The sequence below is a fragment of the Thunnus thynnus genome, chromosome 2, assembly GCF_963924715.1.
Source record: "Thunnus thynnus chromosome 2, fThuThy2.1, whole genome shotgun sequence".
NCBI classification, from domain to species: domain Eukaryota; kingdom Metazoa; phylum Chordata; class Actinopteri; order Scombriformes; family Scombridae; genus Thunnus; species Thunnus thynnus.
In genome coordinates, this window is record NC_089518.1 from 10,697,042 (window position 1) to 10,721,612 (window position 24,571).

General features: G+C 39.1%; 2 protein-coding genes and 1 long non-coding RNA gene across 5 annotated transcripts; 2 read left to right on the top strand and 1 right to left on the bottom strand.

The window, feature by feature from the left end:
- The first annotated feature begins 473 nt into the window (after window positions 1-473).
- On the top strand, window positions 474-17,555 carry erlin2 (ER lipid raft associated 2). 3 transcript variants are annotated; one of them, XM_067602681.1, is made up of 13 exons: window positions 475-584; window positions 4,652-4,768; window positions 4,925-5,032; window positions 6,317-6,398; window positions 8,509-8,555; window positions 8,835-8,896; window positions 9,076-9,201; window positions 10,022-10,095; window positions 11,351-11,409; window positions 14,916-15,007; window positions 15,101-15,190; window positions 15,815-15,894; window positions 15,997-17,555. In XM_067602681.1, the coding sequence occupies exons 3-13, from the start codon at window positions 4,926-4,928 to the stop codon at window positions 16,168-16,170; spliced, it is 993 nt and encodes a 330-aa protein (XP_067458782.1). In that variant the 5' UTR covers window positions 475-584; window positions 4,652-4,768; window position 4,925; the 3' UTR covers window positions 16,171-17,555. The 3 variants fall into 3 exon arrangements, 2 of the variants coding, with proteins under 2 accessions (XP_067458775.1, XP_067458782.1); XM_067602674.1 differs by lacking the exon at window positions 4,652-4,768 and having other exon boundaries at window positions 474-584; XR_010930534.1 differs by lacking the exons at window positions 4,652-4,768; window positions 15,101-15,190; window positions 15,815-15,894; window positions 15,997-17,555 and adding an exon at window positions 11,540-14,414 and having other exon boundaries at window positions 474-584; window positions 14,916-14,998.
- A 3,714-nt stretch (window positions 17,556-21,269) lies between these two features.
- LOC137192187 (uncharacterized) lies at window positions 21,270-23,297 on the bottom strand. Its single transcript, XR_010930536.1, has 2 exons — window positions 22,931-23,297; window positions 21,270-22,612 (listed from the first exon to the last, which is right to left on the bottom strand). It is a non-coding gene; the product is annotated as an uncharacterized lncRNA (long non-coding RNA).
- On the top strand, window positions 21,275-24,174 carry ch25hl3 (cholesterol 25-hydroxylase like 3). The gene is made up of 2 exons (XM_067602692.1): window positions 21,275-22,093; window positions 23,283-24,174. The coding sequence occupies exons 1-2, from the start codon at window positions 21,651-21,653 to the stop codon at window positions 23,632-23,634; spliced, it is 795 nt and encodes a 264-aa protein (XP_067458793.1). The 5' UTR covers window positions 21,275-21,650; the 3' UTR covers window positions 23,635-24,174.
- The last annotated feature ends 397 nt before the right edge of the window (window positions 24,175-24,571 follow it).

Below are 24,571 nucleotides of genomic sequence, written 5' to 3' on the forward strand. Positions count from 1 at the left end.
TTTTACATGTAGGGTGAGTGAGGTTGGGGCACTTCCGTTGCCAGTGAAGATGGCTCCAAGATATGTATAACTGTCACAAAGCCTCACTATAAATGAACCAAGCTGAACAGGCTGCCTGTCTTCATCAGATCCCAAAATAGCCATAAACTTTGTTTTATCCTCATTAACAAACATACCATATTCATCACAGTATTCCTCAAAATATTTCAGTTTCTCAGTCAGCCTTTCTCTTCATGTTGCCAGGATAACAGTGTGGGTCAAAGACTGGGTGAATTTTAAATTAAATTGTCTCTCCTATGTTGTAAATATTGTTAAGCCTAATAGTTCATTCAAATTTAAATAAACAAATGACAAATATCTGCCTCTGGCTGTGACCCAAACAAGTATATTGTATAAAATCTGGTCAATACACTATTAACACGGTACATGTGAAAGACAGAGGCTGTTTGTTGGCCTCCAGCAGAGGGCGCTAATGCGACAATATGGTTGCCGAGTAGTAACACTGTCGGAGAAGAAGACAGCAGGTGCCTGAGGTGCCGCTGCTACTTTACTGTGTGTTGGTTTCATTTCGGACTAAATTACAGGTAAGAGCTTCCAAGCCTGACGAGCGTGTGTTGTTGTCTAACTACACGAAGTATCTGGTGTCTCCAGTCTCATTGAATACGACAGTAACATGCCAAAAGGAGATGTGACGTGCTGAGACTGTGTTGCTAACTTGTAACGTTAGCAGAGGTTAATCAGTATCTGGCCTTGTGTTGTGCTTAAACGCTGACACTAAAGTGAAGGTTGTGACATCTAACTAACTGATAGTATATCTAAACAGGTCTGCCAGTGGGAGAGGGACCTCTCTTTGAGGCAGTAATAACACAGCAGCTCACATCCTGCTATCATAGCTAGCTCCGAAGCAATCGAAACCAAATTCCGTTCAAATGTTTGCATTTTTAAAGTTGCCTTTCCAACAAGTTATACGTTCCCATCATAATCCTAGTACTTTATTACTGAGTAGAAATCTTTAGATTCATTCCTCCTATTCGGCATACACGTTCATGCTAAAGTTGCTCTTAATTTGATGAAGTCTCCTCTCCGAACTTTGATCTGCAGTAACGTTAGCTGTAACTTAGGCTATTAGCTCCGTGAAGGACAGGAAGATGTGTCCACCTCTTCGAAAACTTAAGAATTTGTTCAAATAATGATGTGCCTGGATGATTATTTACATGCCGAAATTGCCAGAGAACCTATTCGATCCGTGCAACATGAACAATGTTTTACCGGTCATGTTATTTTAAGTACCGCGACACTGTTGACAGACTTTTGAATTTCCTTCCTTCCGTTCAAGTGACGTAATAAGACAATATGCAGAAATGATCTCTAGAGCTGCACATTTTTAGGTAAAACATTAACTGTGTGGACATATAGTTCTTGTTGTATTAATGCAAGAGATTTTGTTTAGATTTCTTTTTATTTTATTCACCATTTCGTGCATACGTATATAGACAGTATGGACACACTAACAAATACAGAGGCAATAAGAAATGATATTGGTTTACAAAACATAAAAAGACACAAATGGGCAACAGGGGACAACATGTAAAGAAAAGAAAAAAAAATAACAGCAAAAAACAAAATAGGCCTAATTAAAAGAAATAAAAATAAACAAGCGGAGAGTGAGATCTGTTTGTGTTTGGTTGCATTTCAGGTGTGTTTTGCGGGATGGATTTTGTTTAGTATTATTAATTCCTTCTGTTCAGACACAGATAAATACATATTCGCACATACACATACATATTTTTGTCCTTTTCTGCTTTCTTTTTTATTTCCTTTCCCTTCTCCAGTTACATGCTTATGTTAATATTTATACTTGTGTTGTGGCATTAGCTCATCAGCAGCAGAATCTGAGAATTGTTGAAAATATTTTATTGAACTGTTTAAGTTGTCTTTTTGTTTTTGTTTTTTTTTAAAGCTGATTGTTTTTCCATTGATATCTGTCGTGTTAGGAGATCCAACCATTGTGAGATGTTGATTTTTTTGCTTCCTACTAATCCAGTTTAGTAGTATTTTTTTCTTGGTGATAGTAAGGGCTAAAAGTAGGGTTAATATGATTTGTTTTGAACATGTGTTGAGTCTTTCCAGAGTATGCATACAGAAGGGGATAATGGGATGCTACAGTCAAGGAATAGGGATAGTGTGATGGTTACTTCTTCCCAGAAATGGAGATTATGGTCAAAAGTGTGGTGGGGGTTTGTAATCCCCTTTTTGTTCCATTTAGTTCCATTACTCTTCTTGGCTTTACTCATGAAGCTTTTATTCCACTTAAAGTAACACAACAAGTTTAGGCCTAGTTGTTGTCAACTCTCCACTGCTGTCCGTCTCTCCACTGCTGTGCTGCACACACACCGAGGGCTCAGCCCTGCCCGCGCTGAGAAAGCGAAGAGAAGCACAGAGATGGCGACCATAAATGACAGGAAAATGCAGTAGAGACAGTCTTTATTTATGTGTTTTACCAAATGTATGTGCACTCGTTTAAATTCAGCTCAGTGTGAGAGTCATTGCTGCTTTTGCTCTGCTCTCTATGGTTCACCGTGAGTGAGGCTGAGACCTCGTTGTGTGTGCTGCACACACAGGAGAGACAGTGAAGCAGATGAAGTACTCGAGTTGACGACAACTACACTTGTTACGTTACTGTAAGTGCAATAAAAGCTTTGGGAGTAAAAAGCCAAGAAGAGTAATTTAATTTAATCTGCGCAAAGGATGGACAGACTGCGGGTCATGGACCAACTATTTATTCATTGGATTAAAATGTGCTATATCGGGATAGGTATCGTTATCAGGATATGAAACGACCTATATCGGGATATGAGATTTTGGTCACATCGCCCAGACCTAGACACTGAGGAAGGGCACGTCTGTGACTATGTCTTGGCATTTGGTTTGTTCCATATCAACCCATCACCACCACCCACGGGGTGATGGGTTGCGTGGATCCATTTGATAAGGTATTGTAATTAAAGTAACCCGTCTGCATATTTTATGTAGGCTATTATCTTATTGTTGCAGATGCCTGTGATGTTGTCGTTTTTGTTATATTGCTGCTGCTAATGGTTTGATAAAAAGTGCAAATAGTGAAGGTGAGAGTGGACATGCTTGTCTGGTGCCTCTGTGGAGTGTGAAGTTTTGTGAGATTAGGTTGTTAGTTATGATTGCTGCCCTTGGTTTGTCGTAGAAAGTTTTAATCCATTGTATACAAAACCTAATCTTCTCAGAGTTTTTATAAGAAATGTTCAGTTTACTTTGTCAAATCCCTTCTCAGCGTCTAATTAAAGGATTATAGTTTTAGAGTCATTTTGGTGGGATAAACTTATCAGGTTGAAAAGATGGGATGTATTACTTGATGAATGTCTGCCTTTAATAAATCCTGTTTGATCTGAGTGAATAAGGGATGAGATGACTGATTCAGTTCATGTTGCTAGTGCTTTGCCTATGATTTTAATATCAGTGTTTATTAAGGAAATGGGCCGGTAACTTTAGCAGTGAGCTGGGTCCTTATTTGTTTTAAACCATACTAAAATTAGAGCTGTGATAGGGGATGGATTTGTTTATCTCGCCTTTCATTCTGGTGAATAGTGATGGTAGTGTTTGTGAAAAGTGTTAATACAACTCAGAAGGGAATCCATCTAGTCCAGAGGCTTTATTGTTTGACATTGCTTGTAGTGCCTTTTCATGTTCTGCAGCTGTTAATGGAGCATCTAAGATGTTTGCTCAGTCTTTTGTTAGTGAGGGTAATGTAATACCATCTAGAAAATGTTCTATTTCTGCAGACTTTTTTTTCCTCGTTGTCACTGTATAAGTCACAGTAGTATTGTCTGAAGATGTTTATTTATAGTTTGTGGATCATTAATGTTCCCTGTTGAGTCTTTGATTGTTGAGATGAGTGATTTCTCCTCATATAGCTAGTTGATTAGCTATATATTTGCCGGATTTGTCATTATGTTCAAAATGATTGTATTGTAGTCTTTGTAACATGAATTGTGTCTTTTTATTGATGATACTGTCAAGTTGGAATTTAGCTTCTCTGATATCTTTTAGTGTTTGTTCTGTGGGGTTGGCTGCATATGTAGGAGCTGTGTAATGTTTGTTTTCTACTTCTTGTTCTTTCCTCTTTCATATGTTGAGTGTGAGGTGAGTTTTCCTCGTAGTACTGCTTTATCTGTTTCCCAGATGAGTGTTGGTGAGGCATCTGCTGAGTTTTTCATAAAGACTGTCCGTTCTATTTTGGAGTATGTATCTGATTCTTTATCTCTGAGAAAATAATTGGTTTAGATTTCACTTATTGTACAATTATTTCCACTAAATCTTATCACTTTCTCTGGAAAGTGATAAGATTAAATAAGAAGAAAATCTGCTCTATAAACAGTGTGACTATGAGACGAGTCCAGTGTTGAGCCAGCAGGTTCACCAGATTGTAATACTGCAAATCCCTCCTATCCAAAGCTGAGGCAGTTCCTCGCCCAGCTCGTAAAGCTTAAAATAGCTCAAATAAACTTCAATATTTATATGAAATAATGTAGATATTGTCATAGATGATATTTTCAGATTTATTTAATGACAAGAGTGGTTACAATGTTTTCGCACTTAAGCCTCAATCCTCTTTCAGTGTGACAAGGTCACAGAGTCCCAGCTGATGCCTGGCTAAGCCTGAGCTGAGAGGAGATAAACCAGTGAGCAAGAAGCCAACTCCAACCTGTTACTACAGTACTACACAAGCTGCTGAGTGAGTGCAGGTCACAGTCAGACACTTCATCAGTCACTTGCAGTTGGGAGAGTGTCTGACCATGTGATCGCTGTAGTCAAGGCGGGACACCATGTAAACACCAAACACCACCCATCTTCTCATTTTCACATGCTGTCTTTTCTTTCTGTTCGCCAGGATGGCACAGTGGGGTGCCATATTCTCAATAATTGCTGCTCTCGGAGGAGCAGGGCTTCTGGCCTCTGTGCACAAGATCGATGAGGGACACACTGGAGTTTACTACAGGTGAGACTGCACCATGCGTTGTATTCAATTTTGTGCCTGAGACCAGTGTCCGAAATTAACATTTTGACTCACCTGCCAAGGGGACTGGTAGATGAAAAAATCCACCAGCCAAGCATATTTTTACCGGCCAAAATAATGAATTGCTTTTTTGTGTCACATTCATTCGTTTCAGTACATTTAATTGAGATAATGAGTTATTATGTTGAATACAAACTTAAAGAAGAGGCCAGAGAAAAAAATCAAATCAAGTTTATTTGTAGAGCACATATAAAAACAACTGTGGTTGACCAAAGTGCTGCACAGAGTTTTCCACACATCACTACAGTCATTGTGTGTTGGGCTCTGAGCAATTCCAAAACGTGGGTGACCTATGCTCAAAACTGTACCTGAACGCCTCCTCTGTTGACACACAGACAGAGCACTCGCTGCTGCTGCTGCTCTGCTAAACGTGCTGCTCACACCGTGCTTTCTGTGTAGACACAATGTCAGACCGTCTTGAGCACTCCTACAGTTTCGCAGCACTGTTTCGATGTGTGTAAAAAACACATATGGTGCACATGATAGCCTTCTGAGATTTACTCTCCAAAAAGAAAATCTACCCTCATTTGACACTTGGCAGTTGGTGATTTCGGACCCTGCCTGAGACATGAGTGTTAAACTGTTTAGCTTAGCATAAGCAACTTAACCATTAAACAGTGAGGACTCTAAATACCCAAGCTTTAAGATTGCCAAAAAAGGCATCTGTGGTTCTGTGCCTCTGTACCTTCTTAAGTATTTAAAGTCTTTATCACATGCACAGACATGTAGTAAATATCAGACGTCATAACAGACAAGATAACAACTTTTGCCTGCTTTAGGGGAGCCAATGAGGACACTGCACAAGATTGTTCTCTTATGACTCCTGATAATTTTGTCTGAGACTAAAGACTGATTCTTTGTCATTAAGAAGAAATGCATCTGGGAAAATGATTTTATCTCCCCACTCTGATAAATCAGTTTCCTGAGAACATATCTGTAAAGATATTATATTTGTACTTGCCATCAGCAGGAGAAAATAGTGCAGCTGTCACTCACTCATTCGCTTTCTCCTAAATGAGAGCTACCTCAAGTCTTATCATTTGGACTAGTACCCAAATCTTTGACTGATCTTACCCTGAGTAATCTGAAGAGTTTTTTACTTTTATTATAAGCTAAAATTCTCTCAGGAAAGGGTTCTATTTTTATGAAGTCTCACCCAATACCATGTGTTCATGATATCACCTGTGTTTTGTGTGTGCCACACAGGGGAGGGGCTCTCCTGACCACCACCAGCGGCCCTGGTTTCCATCTTATGCTTCCATTCATCACCACATACAAGTCTGTCCAGGTGAGTCAAGTCAATTTGACTTACTTTTTGTCAGTTTTTCTTTCTTTTATTTTTAAGTAATGCAGGGTTACAGGATGACAGGCTATAAACTTTTACAAAGTCTTGTCTCTAAATTACCTAAATACATAACTGATGAAAACAGAGGACAGCAAGAGGCAGAGCAGCTCTGTTTTACGCCTTTACAAGGCGCTGGCACAATCTCCTCTACTGTCCAGTGTGACTGACTCCTCTGCTGACAGCGCTGTCAGCAGCTGGAGAGATGCTCTGTGGTGCAAACTTTTTATTTCTCTGACTGTGTGGAAATCTGACATTTTCACATCACAAATGATGAACAACAGCATTAAAACACTAGTCTTACACATAAAACATGAGACTCGTGTAGGCTGTTATAGGAGGTTAGTGTGGGAGTGGACAGAATAGTAACTGAATGGAGGCTTGAATAATATTTCTCATAATTGTAGGGGAGGTGTACCGAAGAAAGAAACACTAGTAATAATGCTGAGTAAACATAAGAATGAAAAATATGTATAGATAAGAAGCATGAAACACAAGCGCATGATAAATGAAAATACTTTGTTATCCTCCTCCTCCCTCTGAGTCGACTGTGAATATCCTTAGTCTGACATTCCTAATAGCACCAAATCACAAATGTGACTCAAAGGGCTTTACAGCCTGTACACTGGCCTTAAAGTTCTCAGGCATCATGCCTGATTTCAGGCATAGAGCAGTTTTAAATTCATATACTACTTAATTCAATAAGTTGTACTCATTTCCTCTTGGACAACTTTTCAGGCCCACAAATCTTTTCTTGCTTTAATCCCTGTGTACAACATATGGCTCCCTCTATCCTTAGAAGAAAACCTTTAACGGGGTTGTCTGTCCTGGGAGAGCCAAACATGCAGTAGAAATGTAGAAAAGTTATCGGGATATACAGAGATGCATTGACTACAGAGGTCAATCCACACAGCAACAACAAGAAATAAGCACACAAGCCCAGCAGTAGGAGCATTCCTAATGATAGACAACAAATGATAATGGATACAAAGTAATGGGCAGCATATTACATCAGTACCAGAGAGGTCACAGCTCTATGGGAGCCCTCTTTCCTGGTCCACATCATAAAAGCCTCTGAGCAGTACAGAGCCAGGACAAAAGAAATAAAAAAAATGCAACTTCTTTTAATGAGAGGTGGTCTGTAGGACACACCATATCATATGTATACAGTGTAGGAGCTTCATTTATCACGTTGACAGAAAGAGCACTTTGTGAGGGTCCAGCATTCCTAAGAAATATTCTACGTGTTGAGTACTAAGCTCTGTGTACACATTTATAATGAACATTTATTTTTGCTTTATAAAGTGATAGATCAGTAGAAAATAAGTTATGACTAAATACTGACAGACAGTATGCATACATGAACACACACATAAACACATGTACAAACACACACACAAAACACTAATTAAAAGATAAATTCAATTTTTAAAAAAAGTCCTATTTTTAAAAAGAAGATAGGTAAGATGTTCCACGCTTAAGGTGCATAAACACTGAAAGCTTTTAGACTGCCAGTTGATATCTGCTGCAGGAACCTGAACATCTTCTGTCCAATCAGTATCAAAAATGCATTATCATGTGGCTTCCAGATATTTAGAACCGGATTACATTGAGTTGTGGTGTATAGAGAGTGAGTCTGCCAGCTGAGATCATAGCTGATGAGATCATAAATCTCAGCAAATGTTTGCATCTCTCTGCTTCTCCAAGAAGGGAAATGAAAAGCGTTTTGAAGGGCTGGATGGATCCAAGGACCTGTGACATGCACTACCTTCTGTGTTGACATGTTGTCTCATAGAGATGTTTATTGGGCTTCTTAATGGTGTTGGATTGCATTTTGTGACATTTAACAGTGAGTTCCTGTTGCTACATTTGTTTCCTGTACGTCCAGGTTTCTGCATATTGAATACTTAACATATTGAATGATCTGATTTCATACTGTATCAGTGGATTTACTCCCAACTCTCTCACTATGTCTGGTATTTTTGTATTGTATTCTTGACACATGGACTGCCAGAAAATAAAAAATTAAACTTGAATCTTTGTTTTTGCCTTGTAGACGACACTGCAGACAGATGAGGTGAAGAATGTACCATGTGGCACAAGGTGGGTTTGTTGTCTTAAGTGGTCTCATATGTGCTTTCAAGACTTATTACACTAAGCATTCATTTTGTCCGCTAGACACTCCCACACAGTGTTTTTATAATGCATATCCCTGGGTGTAAAATTACATCAACATGTTTGGAGTCAGAGGTCCGTCAGCACACATTTAAACCAGTGATATCATCCAGACTGAAAATACGTTCCATTTCATCTCATGCTGGTGTTTTCAAAAATGGTTTCTGTGAAATAGTAAATGTTGTGGAACTCTTTTCTTTCTTTCAGTGGAGGAGTGATGATTTACTTTGATCGTATAGAGGTTGTAAACTACCTTGTTCCTTCAGCAGGTAACTCATGCGTTTAACAGGCCAAAAACATCAAACTATTGCTTTGTACTGTATTTATCCTGAACTCCCATCTATCGTATTTCTTTTGGATTGTGGGCAACAAGCAGAACCAAATATCTGTGTGTTTTGTGTTTGTTGTCATTTCTGGCTTGACTGAGCACTTGTGTTCCTCTCTGCAGTCTACGACATAGTGAGGAACTTCACTGCAGACTACGACAAAGCTTTGATATTCAACAAGGTTCACCATGAGCTCAACCAGTTCTGCAGTGTTCACTCACTACAGGAGGTCTACATCGGCTTGTTTGGTAAGTGCAGTGAGCTGCAGACTGGGTGTGAACTAACGGCTATCTTCATATACCTCCTCTCTGATTTTTTTTAATTGCAAATTTACAAAAACATCATATAGTCAGCTGACAGCTGAAGGTTCAAAACACCCAGAATTTATGGCTTGTCCCACCCTATAATGGGTTACTGGCAAAAGCTGTCACGCTATGTACATAGTTATATATTAGCTGTATTTTCAGTCTCTTTGCCAAAGTGAGCCCACATTTGTGAGTGCTACAACATATCTGCCAAACCGCAATCAACACTGTGTAAACACAACCATGACATAATGATGAGACACTTCATTGTCAGACGTGTAAACTCGTAGGGAAAAGGTCTATTTACAGTAAGCAAACTGAACTTTCTTTTACTTTTTCTAGTATTTTGGTTCTTATCAATCAGGATCTGTTCTCAGTACCTCCCTTCTAGGATAAACCTGAAGAAACATTTTGTGTGTTGAATGAGATCTCTCCACTTGCTTGAATGAGTTCATTTTGATATTTGTCTCAATACTGAAAACATGTTGGAGTAATTATTGCCTAATACAAGTAAGCTGCCAATATCATGTTTACTTTTATAGCTCGACTGGAGCATAATTATCATTCATAGTATTGTTTTCTGCATTGTCTCTATACAATACGTTTTCATCTGAAGGACCACATAAATTGTGTCTGTTTTGTGCTCCCGACTCCAATTTGGCACAGTCCACTCTTAGAAAGTTTGAAATCAAAGACACCATTTCTCCTGAAGTTAAATTCTCATCGGCTCACCCACCCCCCTCTCATACTTTTCCTCCCACAGACCAAATCGATGAAAACCTGAAGCTAACGTTACAAGAGGATCTAACAGGCATGGCACCTGGCCTCATCATACAGGTACAGTGAGACCACCAGAAAGGCTGCAGTCAAGTCAGAGTTAGTCCAGTCTAAGAGCTGCGATGGTTTGACATGACATTTTGTACAGACATTCATCGTTCCCAGAGGATGAATCCTAATAACTTTGGTGATCCTCTGGCTTTTCGTCTAGCGCCACCATGAAGTCAGAATTTCAATTTTCCAGAACTTTGGTTTGTGACCAAAAACCTGCAAAGCTAATGACATTTCCATCAGCCTCAGCTGTACTTTGTTTTTAGTGCAAATTACCAAATATTAGCAAGCTAACATGCTGTCACTAAGATGGTGATTGTGGAATGGATAAAGCTTACACAGGCTTAGCATCAACATGATAGCATAGTCATTGTTTGCATTTAGCTCAAAGCACCATTGTGTACAGCCTCACATGGCTATAGACTCTTACTTTTTATAACCTTGTTGACTCTTTTTTTAGGATGATACAGCACTTTAAAAACTTAAAGTCAGCGAAACGGCAGTTTGAGCATCTTTACTTTCACTAATGTAGTGAAATGTGGAGCCCTAGAGGAGTGTTGGCCTCCTCCTCACCTGCGTTAGATCAGGAGGTGGCTGACTCAGATCCAAGCACACATCTCTCATCCATGGTATTGCTCTACTCGCTACTACAAGCTACATAGTAGCTAGTAGAGCTACGAGTAGAGCTTCATCCCTGAGTTCAGGATTATTGATAAATTATGTTTTACAGGAAGAGAAAAGAGCGGGATTATGATGTAAAAAGACTCAAAAATTATTTGACAGATACAAAGGCATAACTGAACTAACACAGTGTCTTTAAAAACAATTTGTTATATCTTGTTGACCTTAAATAGTCTGTCAACTTTCACAACCTCATCAAAGCCCCATTTCATGGAGCATTTATCAGTTCTTCAGAAAAGATTAACAAAGGACAACATTATGGCACACATATATCATTCCTTATTGTTAAACTCTCCACTGGGCTTTAATGATCTGGCTTTAAGTTTCTTGTAAATCTCCATAAACAGCTGAAATAACAAATATATTTTTTTTCTGAGAAACCATTCCAATAATCTAACAGGAAAGAAGCTCTTTTGTCTCAGGGCACCTCTCCAACCGCCTTTTTTTGCCTCCGCTGGTGGTGACTTTTAAAAGCCATGTTTCTTGTTACACTCCCACTGTAAGATGAAATTTCTCTTTATTTTTGTACTTCACAGCGTTGACTGTTTTTCTTTGTCTGTTTGTCTGTCTCACTGGTTCACAGGCAGTCCGTGTCACAAAACCCAACATTCCAGAGAGCATTCGCAGGAACTACGAGCTCATGTAAGTTTTTTCTCTCTTCGTGCCAAACAAAGAATGTTCCCTGACCTCTAAAGTCTGTATTGTGTATTTATTTTCCCTCCCAAGTGGATAGAGCTGATGTTCATCCAACTCTCTGTGTCATGTCTTGTAGAGGAGAGGACACTGCTGTTTCATGTCAGTCTGTGAGCATCTTACTTTCACTTTGTGAATCAGCAGAATGTGCTTAGTGAAGGCTTGAAGTCAGACACATACATTGTCAGATAATAGACATAATTTTGGTCTTGTTTCTATGAGCTAATATTTGGATTAATATGTCAAGCTGACACGTGTTAAAACAAGTTACAGTAAATTGCTACTGCTATTGCTTTGGGAAGTAGAGCAATTTCATTTTTAGTAGTTTTTTACAGCCTAGATATTTGGCCATCCTTCCTGTGGTTTATTTTAACATTTACACACCAAAGTAACTGCTGAGATCAGTAAATGTGGTGACACCACTTACGGTAACTAAGTCAAGCTGGGCCGCAGTACAAAATGTCAAATGATCAGAGAAGTTCACAGATCAGAACAGAGCCAAAACCGACAATTATTCAGCTGTTTGATTTTGCAGAGCTACATCCTGGTTGCAATTAAGCAGAGGAAAAGTACAATTTAAATGAGCCTACTTTTGGTTTTACTTCCAAGTAAGGAACTTAGAGTACATGAGTCAGAGTTAATGGAAGTCTTAGAGGGGTTGTAACAGAATTTGAAGTTTCCTTTAAACCAGCAGTTATGTTTTTTAATTAGGAGGAGACGCCAGACAGCTCAACAATCTTCAGACAAGATGCATATGGTTATCTTAGTAATAAGACGCTGTCGCTACAGAGGCTCGCATGAAGATGCAAATCCAATTACTGTGTGGGTAGAATATTTTTTGGACAGAATGGCACAAGGTCCAGAGGCTGGATTTAGAGCTTGGAGCTGGAAAAGATTTTAGGACCAGTTTCAATGTCCAGGCTTATGGACTCAGATGTTGACGTGTGTTCCAGGTAAGACCTCAAGTGTTCAAGGCTGTATACTCTCACTTTTATATGACATAGAAACCTGTATCATTTAAAGTCTGTGAGAATGCAGATCTTGGAGCTTATAATGCATTCATGTTACTGTAAATACCAGTTTTCCACTTGTAAATAACATTTAAATAACAACAACTCTGAAACTCTGATCCAATTTGGTGCTTAAAGGCCCTGAAATCAGTTTCTTTCAATGAGCAATGGGGTAATGCATGAAAACAAAGTTTTCTGCCAAAGTTATTGTAGTTTTTGTTGTTTGACAGTTGAATTTAAATTTAATGAGTCATTGCGTTGTTTGGCCACTGTCAATTAAATCTGATCTGGCCCTGATTAGGGGTGGGGAAAAAAATCAATTAGTAGATGCATCGCGATGCAGACGGGGATGATTCTGCATCAATTTACAAATGTCAAAAATCGATTTTCTAACTGTTAGTTAATAATGTGATGTTGATGGAAGAAAAAAGGCAGAACGCAACTGTGGGGGCAGTGCAGCATCCGAGCAGTCCACAGCAAGCACATGTTAGAGTTATCTCTCAGAGCTGATCTTCAAAAAAGGCAGTGGTTGCAAACATGTGTTTATTAAATTACTAAATAATTACCTTTGCGAGACAAATGTGAAGTGTACTGTGAACTTTCTATGCCGTCACCCAGAGACTAATGTCTCAGAGCAGCAAACTCCAGCAGTAACAAATGAGACCAGCTGAACAACACACACTGCAGCATTAAACAACTTAAACCAACTCTGAGGTGAAGAAAAGAAAGTGCTCAGTCTGTTTCACCTCAAAAACCCTGCACCCGCTCAGCGTCTTGGACAGCAATGTCTTTCCCCAGAGCTAACAGTGCAGCAGAGAGACTGCTCTCCACTGCTGGAGACATGATGTTCATAACACAACGGAGCACTCCTCCTCCCCTTCATTTTGTTACTCTCATACAGGCAGGAGACTGTAAGATGCTTTCAAATGAATAAATTCATTAATTATTGCAGTTAACTTTTTAAAATAAAAATGGTCGGCAGCCAGGTTTGGCACACAGTATACTGGAGCAAGAGACTGAAAATTGTGTCCCCTTTTCTATTCATTTAATCGAGAATCGATTCTGAATCAAATTGGACACCAAAGTATCGGAATCGAATCGAATCATGAAATCCCCAAAGATTCACACCCCTAGTCCCGATGATGTACATTAGTGGAGTCTCAAAAACTTGAAGGATAGGTTCACAGTTTTTCAAGTGTGTCTTAAAACAACAGTCAGGCGTCCATATGAGCAGTGAAAGAGGTTTTCCTCGCTCTAATCATTCCTCCTGTTCATACTGGCTATTAAATCCCCTTCAAATGTGCTTTCAACGTAAGTGATGGGGACCAAAATCCACAGTGTGTCCACACAGTCATTTTGTGCAAAAATGCATTTAAAAGTTGATGTGAAGCTTATATGAGTCTTCAGCAGTCTGAGTTAGTCATATCAAGTGGATATTCCCTCTTTGTGTTTCCTCGGACAGTGTTTCCCTGTTGAGCTGCAGTGGAAGAAGGACAAAAAGAGGGATTTTGGCACTAAAAAGACTGTAACATTGAAAGATTTGACTCATTTGGGCAACTGAAGCTTAATTTTGCACAGAAGGACTTTGGATTTTGTCCCCCATCACTTACATTCAAAGTTTATTATGAAGGGATCTTCTAATGGTCAGTATGAACAGGAGGAATGATTATGGCAAGAAAAACCTGTTTAAATGTTCATTTGGGCTCCTGACTGATGTTTTAAGACAGAGTTGAAAAAACTGTGGACATGTCCTTATAATAAAAACTTAAAACGTTCTTTTTTTCCAAACTTAACTTTGTTGTTGCTTATTTAGTCATGTGTTACACATATACATGAAGGGGAACTCCAGCATTTCTACACATCGGAGGCTCCATGGGGAGCTGTGTGATGTCAGTGTTGTTTGGGGCTGAAGACTACAAGTTTGAAGATGAAAAGAATCTGAGGGTGAGGGGTTAGAGAGAAGTGAGCTTATCAGATCTCTGTAGCCTGCTCCTCATCTCTGCTTGAGGCTTATAGCTCCAGACTGTATTAACTGCTACTAGTGTAACACTCCTGAATCTCCTAAGTGAACTGCAACTGAGTGCAATGATAAATTGGTGGAGTACTCTTTCAAGTTTTTCGGGGTTAGCTTAGCTTATCTTCGCCCCATGGGATGTAAGAAGGGGAATGAAATCTGAATGGCTTGTTGAATACCAAGAGTACAGAGCAAGCCAGTCCAAACCAAAATGACCGGGTGGTCTCATTTCACAGTTGATGTGTTAGTAGGCACATCAGAGACCCAAATATATACGCACAAGCACTGAAAAAGTGAGTGTTTCATAACCTGGGCCTTTTAATGACTGGCCCTCACAATCCTGCTAAAACAATAATTAGACTACAAAGGAACCCACTGAAAATGTAAATAATGCCCACACAGTCTATTCAAGTGTGTGTTTGTCTTTGCAGGGAGAGTGAGAAGACAAAGCTTCTGATTTCACAACAGACACAGAAGGTCGTGGAGAAGGAGGCAGAGACAGAAAGGATCAAAGCTGTGATAGGTGAGAGAGTAAAAGGAAAACAGGATGGTTGTTGAGGGAGTGCATGAAACTGACCACAGCTGGAACATTTAATTCTGTGTCTTTGTCTCATAGAGGCTGAAAAAGTGGCACAAGTGGCAGAGATCAAGTTCGGACAGAAAGTCATGGAGAAGGAAACAGAGAAAAAGATCTCTGAAATTGAAGGTTTGTATCGTGCAGAGGCTCAGGCTTTGATTCAGAAACAGAAACATCCAGTAATTTTCTCCTGAATAGCAGACATTAGTCATGTCTTAGCAAGAAAAGAAAGGACGGAAAAGAGTGTGACGTGTAATAACATGTGTGATGGCTGCATGCTCCTAAGATGTGCTAATTCAACAGCCCTGATATTATTCATGATGACTCTGATAAGGATGACAAATTATAAAAACAGTTATCAGTGTAATCAGCTCAGCCTGGGACAAGTCAGAATTTGTTCATACATTCCTTTTAAAGGAGAACCGAGCATGCACTGTATTTTTGCAGGACACTAAAAATGTAAAGCTGTGAATCAGGTCATTGCAATTAAAAAGACAAATAATGATTATGTAGAAGTCACTAAATGTTTTGTTTTTTTTACCACCTGTGCTATGTACTATCAAAGCTGTTTATTTCCAAGAATATCTATTTTGAGTACTGGTTTGCTGTCCAAGTCTGTTAAGACTGCATGTTTATAGATCCCAGCGTTTAAGCCAGCTTCCTACTTTCTGAGCAATAAAGCAAAAAGAGTTGATTTTCTTATTAACTGCCCCGCCGCTGTTGATTATAACAGTGTTTGTTTCTGTTTCATAGATGGCGCTTTCCTGGCGCGACAGAAAGCCAGAGCAGATGCAGAATTCTATGCAGCTCAGAGAACTGCTGAGGCCAATAAGGTAAGAGATAGCACAGACACACACAATATTAGCCTGGACAGAAATGGACAGTCAAGTCCACTCTGCTCTTTTGTCATTTGCATTCTCTTGTCTCTCTTGCAGCTGAAGTTAACACCAGAGTACCTGCAGCTCATGAAGTACAAGGCCATCGCAACCAACAGCAAAATCTACTTTGGGAATGACATCCCCCAGATGTTTGTGGACTCTGCAGGGAGCTCTATCAAGGCCTCTGCAGCTATGGACATTGTGGGTGAGCAGATCCTGGACCTGGATTAGCAGGGAAGGTAGCGGGACCCACAGGAACACCCAGGGGTGGAGGACTAGCTGCTGGAGGGCACAGACCCACAGGCTGGCAGGTTCTCCCTCTGGCTCGGAAGAGCTCTGCTGACCAGGACCCATATTTCTCAAACATTTCAGAATCACTGCTAGAAATCAAAGTTTGACTAGGTTGTAAACTTATCCTACCTCAGAACAGGATTCTTCTTCTCTGTTCTGATAGTGAATGAGCTCATTTAGACTCAGAACTGTAAATTAGGTGGATGAGGAAGTAGATAAAATAGCATCAACTGTGGGTGTATAATAAGCTCCTTACATGCAAGTTAATATTAAATTATCATTTAGTCAAAACAATACTTGAGGCAAGGAATTGGCCTTTCTGCTGCTCACCTCTCATGGTTGGTGCAAGTCTATGCATTAGGTGCACCATTGGTGATCCATTTAGACACAACATCAAGGATCACAAATCCATTAACACTTACAGTATGTATCGATACTGTATCATCAGTTTATGTGGAGTGTGTTCGTATAGACCACGTTGAGCAGTGATATTTACAACAAACGTGTTCAGTGGTGGGTACATTATTGAATATGTATGTTGTGCAAAAAGTTGTAATCCTTAAGATTTTGGTCCTGGTTGACTGGGCGACACCAGTGGTTACTGGTGGTAACAGCAAGTATGGTTTGATACCACATGTCCCAGAATTCTGTGGGCAGGAAAAACTTGCTGAGCAGCTATTTTGTCAGAAATACAACAAAGAATCTGTTTACAGTGCAACCAAGCAAACTCGTGTTCTTTTAATAAAGAAGCCAGTCAATAATTGTCCTTTTTCCATCATCGTCATGAACGACCATGTGTTGAAGGTATGCAGCCGTTTTTTTGCAGCTCTTCATCTAACTGCTTGCTGCAGCCGCTGCCTCTTGTTCATTACTCCTTGTAATATTTAAAACTGATCCACTGTCATAAAATGCCAAAAATGAATGTAGTTTTGTTTTGTAGACACATTTTTGATGAACGATAGTGATCAGCGCTAACCACTGTGACAAATGCTTTGCATTTCCTGTTACTGCTTCACAATAAAGCTACCCCAGGCCACCTGAACACTTTTAATTTGAAGCAGCAGCAGTAGGAACTGTTTCATTTTTCATTATCAATAAATTGATATAGCTCTGATGCAGCATTAGGAGAGTGAAAGTAAACAATGAGGCTGATTTCAATGAAGTAAAATGACAAATTGTAACACTGGATTACATGTTGCATTGTTTCCTGTGAATCCCTTGTGTTAGTCAGTTATTTGGATCCAGAGCAGGAATGGCAGATCCTGCCACTAACAATGCAAACTACTATATAAAGATGTGATTACAGACTATAAATATATTGAATATATTGGTGAAAAAAATCAAACCATGATTAGTATCAAAAACAGGCTTTGATTTCATGAAAATCTTAAGGATTAGAACTTTAATGGAGCTTTTCAGGTGCAATAAATTCAATCACACAACCCAAATTATGTTTATTTAATCTGTGGTAAATATTTTTAATACTATTAACTATTCCCTAAGCTTTCCACCGAATCTCACTGTCATCTTCAGCTAATAAAGCTTGCTCAGGTGTTACCATGAGACTTAAGTACAGGACCTCAGTCGCATAATAACAGGTGGTTGCATATAGGATGGAGATCAAAACCTGTGTTATATCACCTCAGCAAGTTCAGCTTGCTGAAGAAGGCTGTAGGATGTAATCGAGAGCTCTGTAAATAGTTAAGCAAGTGGACCTTGTGTTTAGAAAATTTCCCATAGATTCTGTGTGTATCCCCAATATCGAGAGGGAATCTCCATGCTGATGGCTATTTTAGCTGTATCCCCCTTGTTAATTAAACACAAATACAACAACTAATTTCTTTGAAGTGGTCAAAGTTTTGTGAATGAGGCAGTTGCATCCCAGACAGCATCTTTTAATCTACTGAAGGAAATATCTTTGACATTATGTGTTTCCACAAGTCCACACAGGGCAGCTCTACTAGTCTAAATCTTTGAGAGGGAAAAGTGACTCCACGTGATAAAGGCAGAGTGAATAAAATATTGATTCTTCTCTGCCTGAAAGAAAGACCAAAAATGTGTCACTCTGCAAATGGTGGGCTGTGGTTCTAACTCTGAACTGCTTGGGAAAAACCAGGCCTTGACCATAAATGTCACTGTAGACAAAACACAGGGATGATGAATGTACTGTGTGGTAGGTGCTGGCTGTCACATGAAATATCCCTCTTTTTCTTTGTTTTGTTTTTGAAAAGTTTTATTTTGAGCACAGGGGACCTATTAAAATTAATTGAATTTGTGCAATTGTATGACATTGCACAATGTTTTGCTGTGTACAGTTTGTTTGTATGTAGCACTTTGTTTCTCACACTGTATGTTTAGTGAAGCTCTGTTTGTTTCAACTGTTTGCAAAGCAGTGCCCAGGAAGGATCATGTTTGGACGTGACATGAATAGCCGCTTTTGTACTCCAGTTTTCATTTCTGCAGATATATGACATCAGCTTTTACAGTTTTCAGCTGTTTTTTTTATAACTTTGTGTAATCATTTCATGTATATCTGTTTAGAAATATATTGTATTTACAAAAATGTACAGTACACTGTAGTGAATTACCTTTGAGCCTTTGGCAACAGTCCACATGCCCTGTTGTAATGGATGCATCATTGTCCCAGATGCAAATATCATTCAGAGAGTTTGGGAAGCAGCTCTGCTCTGCCTCTAGTGCTGCAATGACTCAAATTAGGTCATTTGTTTATCAGGATTATATTTTTGGTTCATGTTTCTATCCTAACAAGAAGGGACAGAGAGTAAGAGGTCTTAGCAATTACAATTTAAAGACTGATTTAAACCATAGAAAGCAGTTTTAAAGAGCACCTGATCTCTACTGAGGGACTCATTGTAGAAATATTACCAACATCTATGACAAATAACCAACCTACATTCTCTGTCTTCAGTGACTAAAGCAATCCTTCATTCAGTAGTTCAATGTTTTGATTGTTAATCAGCGTTTGGTAAATTCCTGTGTAATGGCCATGTAAAGTGTTTTCAAAAGAACTTCTGTTCATTACATCTTGACTCATCCTGTAAATCATGAGGCTTAAGGCGAAGGTAGTACCAAATGTACTGTGCGTCACGTTAAGGCATTAATTCAGGGATCTTGGCATGTTTTTATTTGACACAGTGCCACAGTGAAAAGAAAACAGATCTGTACCCCGATACAACTGCCATTTCTTGTCTTTCATTCAAACTATGATAACATTGTAATTGGCAGTGTTCTCTGATGTTGATCCAATTAGTTATGAAAGAGATTTAAAGTTGTCATTTTAATTAATTCCAAAGATTAATTTAGATTTACAATGACTTGAAAGGCAAATGTTTTTGCACTGATTTCAATTGTGAATGTGCAATCAGAAGTACTGTGGGTTGTTCTTTGAGAAATCAATGTCATTAAGATTTTGTATTTACAATGAAAATCGAACATGTATAGGATGTTTCTTCTTAATTAAAGTGTGTTTTAAAAAACACAATGAGGAGGTTTGCATTTCTTATCAAAATCAATTAACTTTAGCCTTGAATATGATTAATTCCTTCATCCAGGTTATAAAGGTGAGAGTTACAGTGTCACGACAAAGCACAGCAAGTACTCCAATTACACTCCAGGTATTAAAAAAAGTCCAAATAAAATATCACATTTTATTTATGTTTATCATGGCTGCATTAGCATGTTAGGGACACAAATCTGTGTCCCTAACATTTCAGGTCTGCTATTTCTGAATACTTTCTGTATAATGTCTTGAATGTCCTGTAAATAATTTTATTTTATAGTAATTAGAGGGAAAATGGAGACAAAGATTGTTCATTTAGTTAGTTTAGTTAGTTGATGTGTTTAAGTGCAATTGCTGATTTCTAGTGAAGTTTCCTTGAAGTTTCCTTGAAAGAACTGTTCCAGTTGAACAGGACCATTGCTAGTACCAGTACTTATGCTGGAAATTTAGTTTTCCATATGAGTTGAATAGTGTGCCTGGCTTTCCCAGTGATGTTTAGCTAAGCTGCTGTGACCTAACCAAAAGACTTGAACTTACAGTAGATTAGCAACTGATTAAATTGATTAATCTGAAGTTAACCAATTGAACACTCTCTCTATTTTACCTATAATCAATAACATATTGCATGGTTCATTGCCAGGAAATTATAATGAAAATATAAGGAAATGTTACTGTATGTTAGAGTATTACTATACACTAGTAGTACTCCAACTGGAGTACTATCAGGCTGGCGTGATAGCGTCAGATATTTGAGGCAGTTAATTACATTTTCACACATGGCCCCTCTATACGACAGGACCACAAGATTACATAATGAAGCAGAACCCACCTTAGTTGATATTATATTGTACTTTGTTGGTGTAAATTCTATCCCACACAAAAGCAGAGGTCATCAAATTGGATGCAACCAACTGACACAACAAATTTGGGACTTCTGGGGTCTTCTTACTTTGCCTGGTTGATAATGTAGGCTTAATTGAAACAATGGCTGTAGATATAGCCTGTAGAAATATTGGATAATTTACCTAAGAATACAGTGGATTTTGATTGCACAGTAATTCTGGAATAATTCAGTGATTATTCTGTGTTGCATTTTCTGTCTCATCAAATCTCGTTTTTATGGACACAAGTACAAAAAAATGAGAATCAATGACATAATTTTTTTCATTTATCTTTGAATCGTCATTTTGTTCATATTCTGTAGTTTTGTTCTGTCAATTCTGAAGCTGAACATTTTTTCTTTTTTAATGGAAAATACCTCAAATGAGAGACACACAATCCAAATGTGAGTCTTCTCTTGACTCTGCAGTCAGCACATAATCAGTCTCAGTGTGGGAATGATTGTCAGACATCTCCATCACTGACAAATGCTTTTGATATGACGGTCCCATTTCCCAGAAATCCCCTCCATTTCCAGCACACAGTTTGCGGGTCAAAGTTTGTGTGCGTAAAGCTTGAAGGTATCGTCAGGGGGAGTATACAGACTATACAGTTACACAGAAAACGAAAGAAACAGGAACACTTTTACAACACTTTTAATTATTGTCATATACTCATGTACTCCTTGTCTGAGCCCCTCCTACCACAGTTTGGAGAGAAAATTCAGCAGCAGCATGATTCAGCACAAGAAGAAGCGAGCAGCAGTCAAGGAAAAAACCTAAATTACCTTTTCTAAAAACTTGTAGAGTTGACCCAGGGAAGATCTCTGTGGAGTAGGCAACATTCACAGTGGAGGCATACAACTAGAATATCATCTATTAGGGAAAAACAGCTGCTGCATTTTTTATACATAGATTTTTTTAAATAGGCTATAAGGATCGGTTACAGGAGCCGTCAGGAAAACATTACAGTAGCCTACATGTGAGAAGATGTAGATGATCGTGCTAAAGAAGAAAAAACAATGATGAATGTAACTTCCACGGAGCATGGAGACCCATGTGCGCCTGTCCTCCAGGAGCTGTGGCAGTACGTGAAAGCTGGACAGGAGGAGATCCTTGTCTCTCCTTATTTACCTGCGTCCTGCGCCTTTCTGACGCACATGCTGCTCTGCGCACCTTTCCTGGCGTTGGACGCGCTGGGCAGCGTCTGTCAGCGGGTCAGGTGGTGGAGGATCGCTGCAGGCTCGGGGCCACCGCCGTCGCTCCGCCAATGGTTTGACTGCTTATGGAGGATACTGTTCAAATACCTGACTACCATCCTCCCCGCAACCGCGATGTTTCAGAGCCTGAGGAGCCCCATGCTGCCGGACCTGGCGCCGTCCTGCTGGCAGCTCTTTGTGGAAGTCCTCGCGTGTTCTCTGCTTTTTGACACGCTCTACTTCATATGGCACTTCTCTCTGCACAGGTGAGCAGTATGCATCTATGTGATGTTGGTCTGACGTGCATGGGCTTCACCTTTATTCCTTTTTATCATTGGATGCTGCACTGGTATTTTGAATCTACATTTAAGAATAAAAATAATTTCACTTGTAATAGGCGACTGTAACACGGTGGTATTGTTACTTTTACTTAAAGGACAGGTTCACAATCTTTCAAGTCTGTCTTAAAACAACAGTCAGGTGTCCATATGAGCCTAAATGAACATTGAAACATGTTTTTCTTGTCATAATCATTCCTTCTGTTCATACTGACCATTAGAAGATTCCTTTATAATGCACTTACAATGTAAGTGATGGGGGACAAAATCCACAGTCCTCCTTCTGTGCAAAAATGTATTTAAAAGTTTATCTGAAGCTAATATGAAGCTTCAGTCGTCCAAATGAGTCAAATCAAGTTGACATCTTTCAACATTACAGCCTTTTTAGTGCCAAAGTCCGTCTTTTTGTAACTGTTCTTCCACCACAGCTCAACAGGGAAACACTGTCTGAGGAAACACAAAGAGGGAATTTGATGGTAAAAAGGGAAAGGCTCTAGCTCAGGGAGAACAGATAATAACTGATATGATGAGCTGTTGGCTAATAACAATTCTGTTCCACCTCGTGTAGCACAGTTTTGATATTAAATGAAATGAACGTGCAGTATCTTTCAAATAAATCATAAACACATTGGATGCTTACAGCCTTTCTAGTGCATCAGGATTCACTTAATGTTTTGTCACCACATCTGACATTAATTCGTTTTTAGCTTGCATAAGAAAGACCCTTAGGGAAACTTTGACAGACTGCTAGAGCAGGTTACTTACTTGTTTGCAGTTCAAGGTGTCCTGTCAACAGTCAACAGATGTCTCTTTTATAATGGTGGTCTATGGGGAAAATGCCTCTCGAGCTGCAGGGGGATTTTTCACTGCAATAACGCAAGTAACCATTGGGAAAAATGGGCTGCAAGGCTGAGCAGCAGAGCCCTATCCAATATAATATTGGTTATACTGTTGTCAGAAATGTAGCAGTACTAGTAGAAGTAGTAAAACTAACTTTCTAATGATAGACCATACAGTCACACTGACATTATTCCATTTTTGGAACATTCCAGTGATTTTCCATCATAGTCAGGTCTGTGATCTAAGCAGAGACAGCCGTTTGTGTGTTTCTCATCAGAGTTTCCTGGCTCTACCGCAACATCCACCAGCTGCACCACCAGCACAAGGTACCCTTTGCCCTGGCAGCCCAAGATGCCAGCTCCACTGAGCTGCTCTCTCTGCTCCTGATTGCCCTGATCAGCGCCTGGGTGGTGGGCTGCCACCCCCTGAGTGAAGCCCTCTTCCACCTCATCAACAGCTGGCTGGCGGTGGAAGATCACTGCGGCTACGATCTGCCCTGGGCTCTGCACAGACTGCTGCCCTGCCTAGGAGGAGCCCCCCACCACCAAACCCACCATAGTTTGCACAGGGGGAACTACGCCCCCTACTTCACCCACTGGGACCACCTCTTTGGCACATACTGTGCATAAGTGCAGCAGAAAGCAGAAATAACTTTCTGCAATGTAAGAATGATGTAAATATGTAAGGTGAATATTCCTCTTTGAGTCAAAACTGTATATACATATACATATATACATATACATACAATTATATACACATATATATATGTATGTGTATATAAACATATATATATAAAAACATATATATATAATTGTATATATAATTTGTAAATATATTTTCTTGATGTAAAGTTTGGTCGAGAATCACCATTTTTATGTATGAGACTTTACAAATATTGGACTTGATAAACATGAGATAACACATGAAAGCAGAACATAGAGTGGGAGTTTTTTCATTTGTCTCAGATTTCTGTTTTGTTGTTTTGACTTGTGTTCTCCTGCCTCTGCCTACTTTCTCTGCAAACTGGTTCCATGGGGACTCGACTAAGAAATTGAAAGCACATGCTTTTGGAGATGAGAACCGTCTCAGTCATTGTTTCTTATTATTATACTAAATTCAACTGGAACTACTCATTTCTTATCAAATGAAATAAAAGAATACTACAGTGAGATACAGGGTCTGACACTTTATGACTTATCATGGGGAGCCAAATGCAATTCTTGTAAAGGGATAATGAAAGAGTTATATAGTGTTACTTTACTTAAGCAATTAAGATAATGACTAATAATATATTTTTGAAGGGTTTCTGGTGAGTGAAGAAGAATGGCAGTTGTATGGTTCGTGTTGTCCTGACCTGCACTGAACACATTTTTCTGAAAAATCAGTCTGAGGGTAACATTACTCAGCTTGGATTAAGCATGTCAACTTCAGTTAACATCTGTTTTTCATTACCGAGTCTTTCAATAGGCCTTTTTAGTATTTGGCAACATCAGAGTCAAATACAAATTGGTAAAAGGTGTTTGAACATTTTGAAGTACTTTTGCACATGGTCATCAAGCAATAGTT

Excerpts from the sequence above, each read along its gene's own strand:
- erlin2 (XM_067602674.1), top strand. The coding sequence starts at position 4,926 with ATGGCACAGTGGGGTGCCATATTCTCAATAATTGCTGCTCTCGGAGGA. Across the intron at positions 15,008-15,100 it reads AAGGATCAAAGCTGTGATAG|AGGCTGAAAAAGTGGCACAA; the intron begins GTGAGAGAGTAA and ends TTTGTCTCATAG. Across the intron at positions 15,191-15,814 it reads AAAGATCTCTGAAATTGAAG|ATGGCGCTTTCCTGGCGCGA; the intron begins GTTTGTATCGTG and ends TCTGTTTCATAG.
- ch25hl3 (XM_067602692.1), top strand. The coding sequence starts at position 21,651 with ATGATGAATGTAACTTCCACGGAGCATGGAGACCCATGTGCGCCTGTC. Across the intron at positions 22,094-23,282 it reads TGGCACTTCTCTCTGCACAG|AGTTTCCTGGCTCTACCGCA; the intron begins GTGAGCAGTATG and ends GTTTCTCATCAG.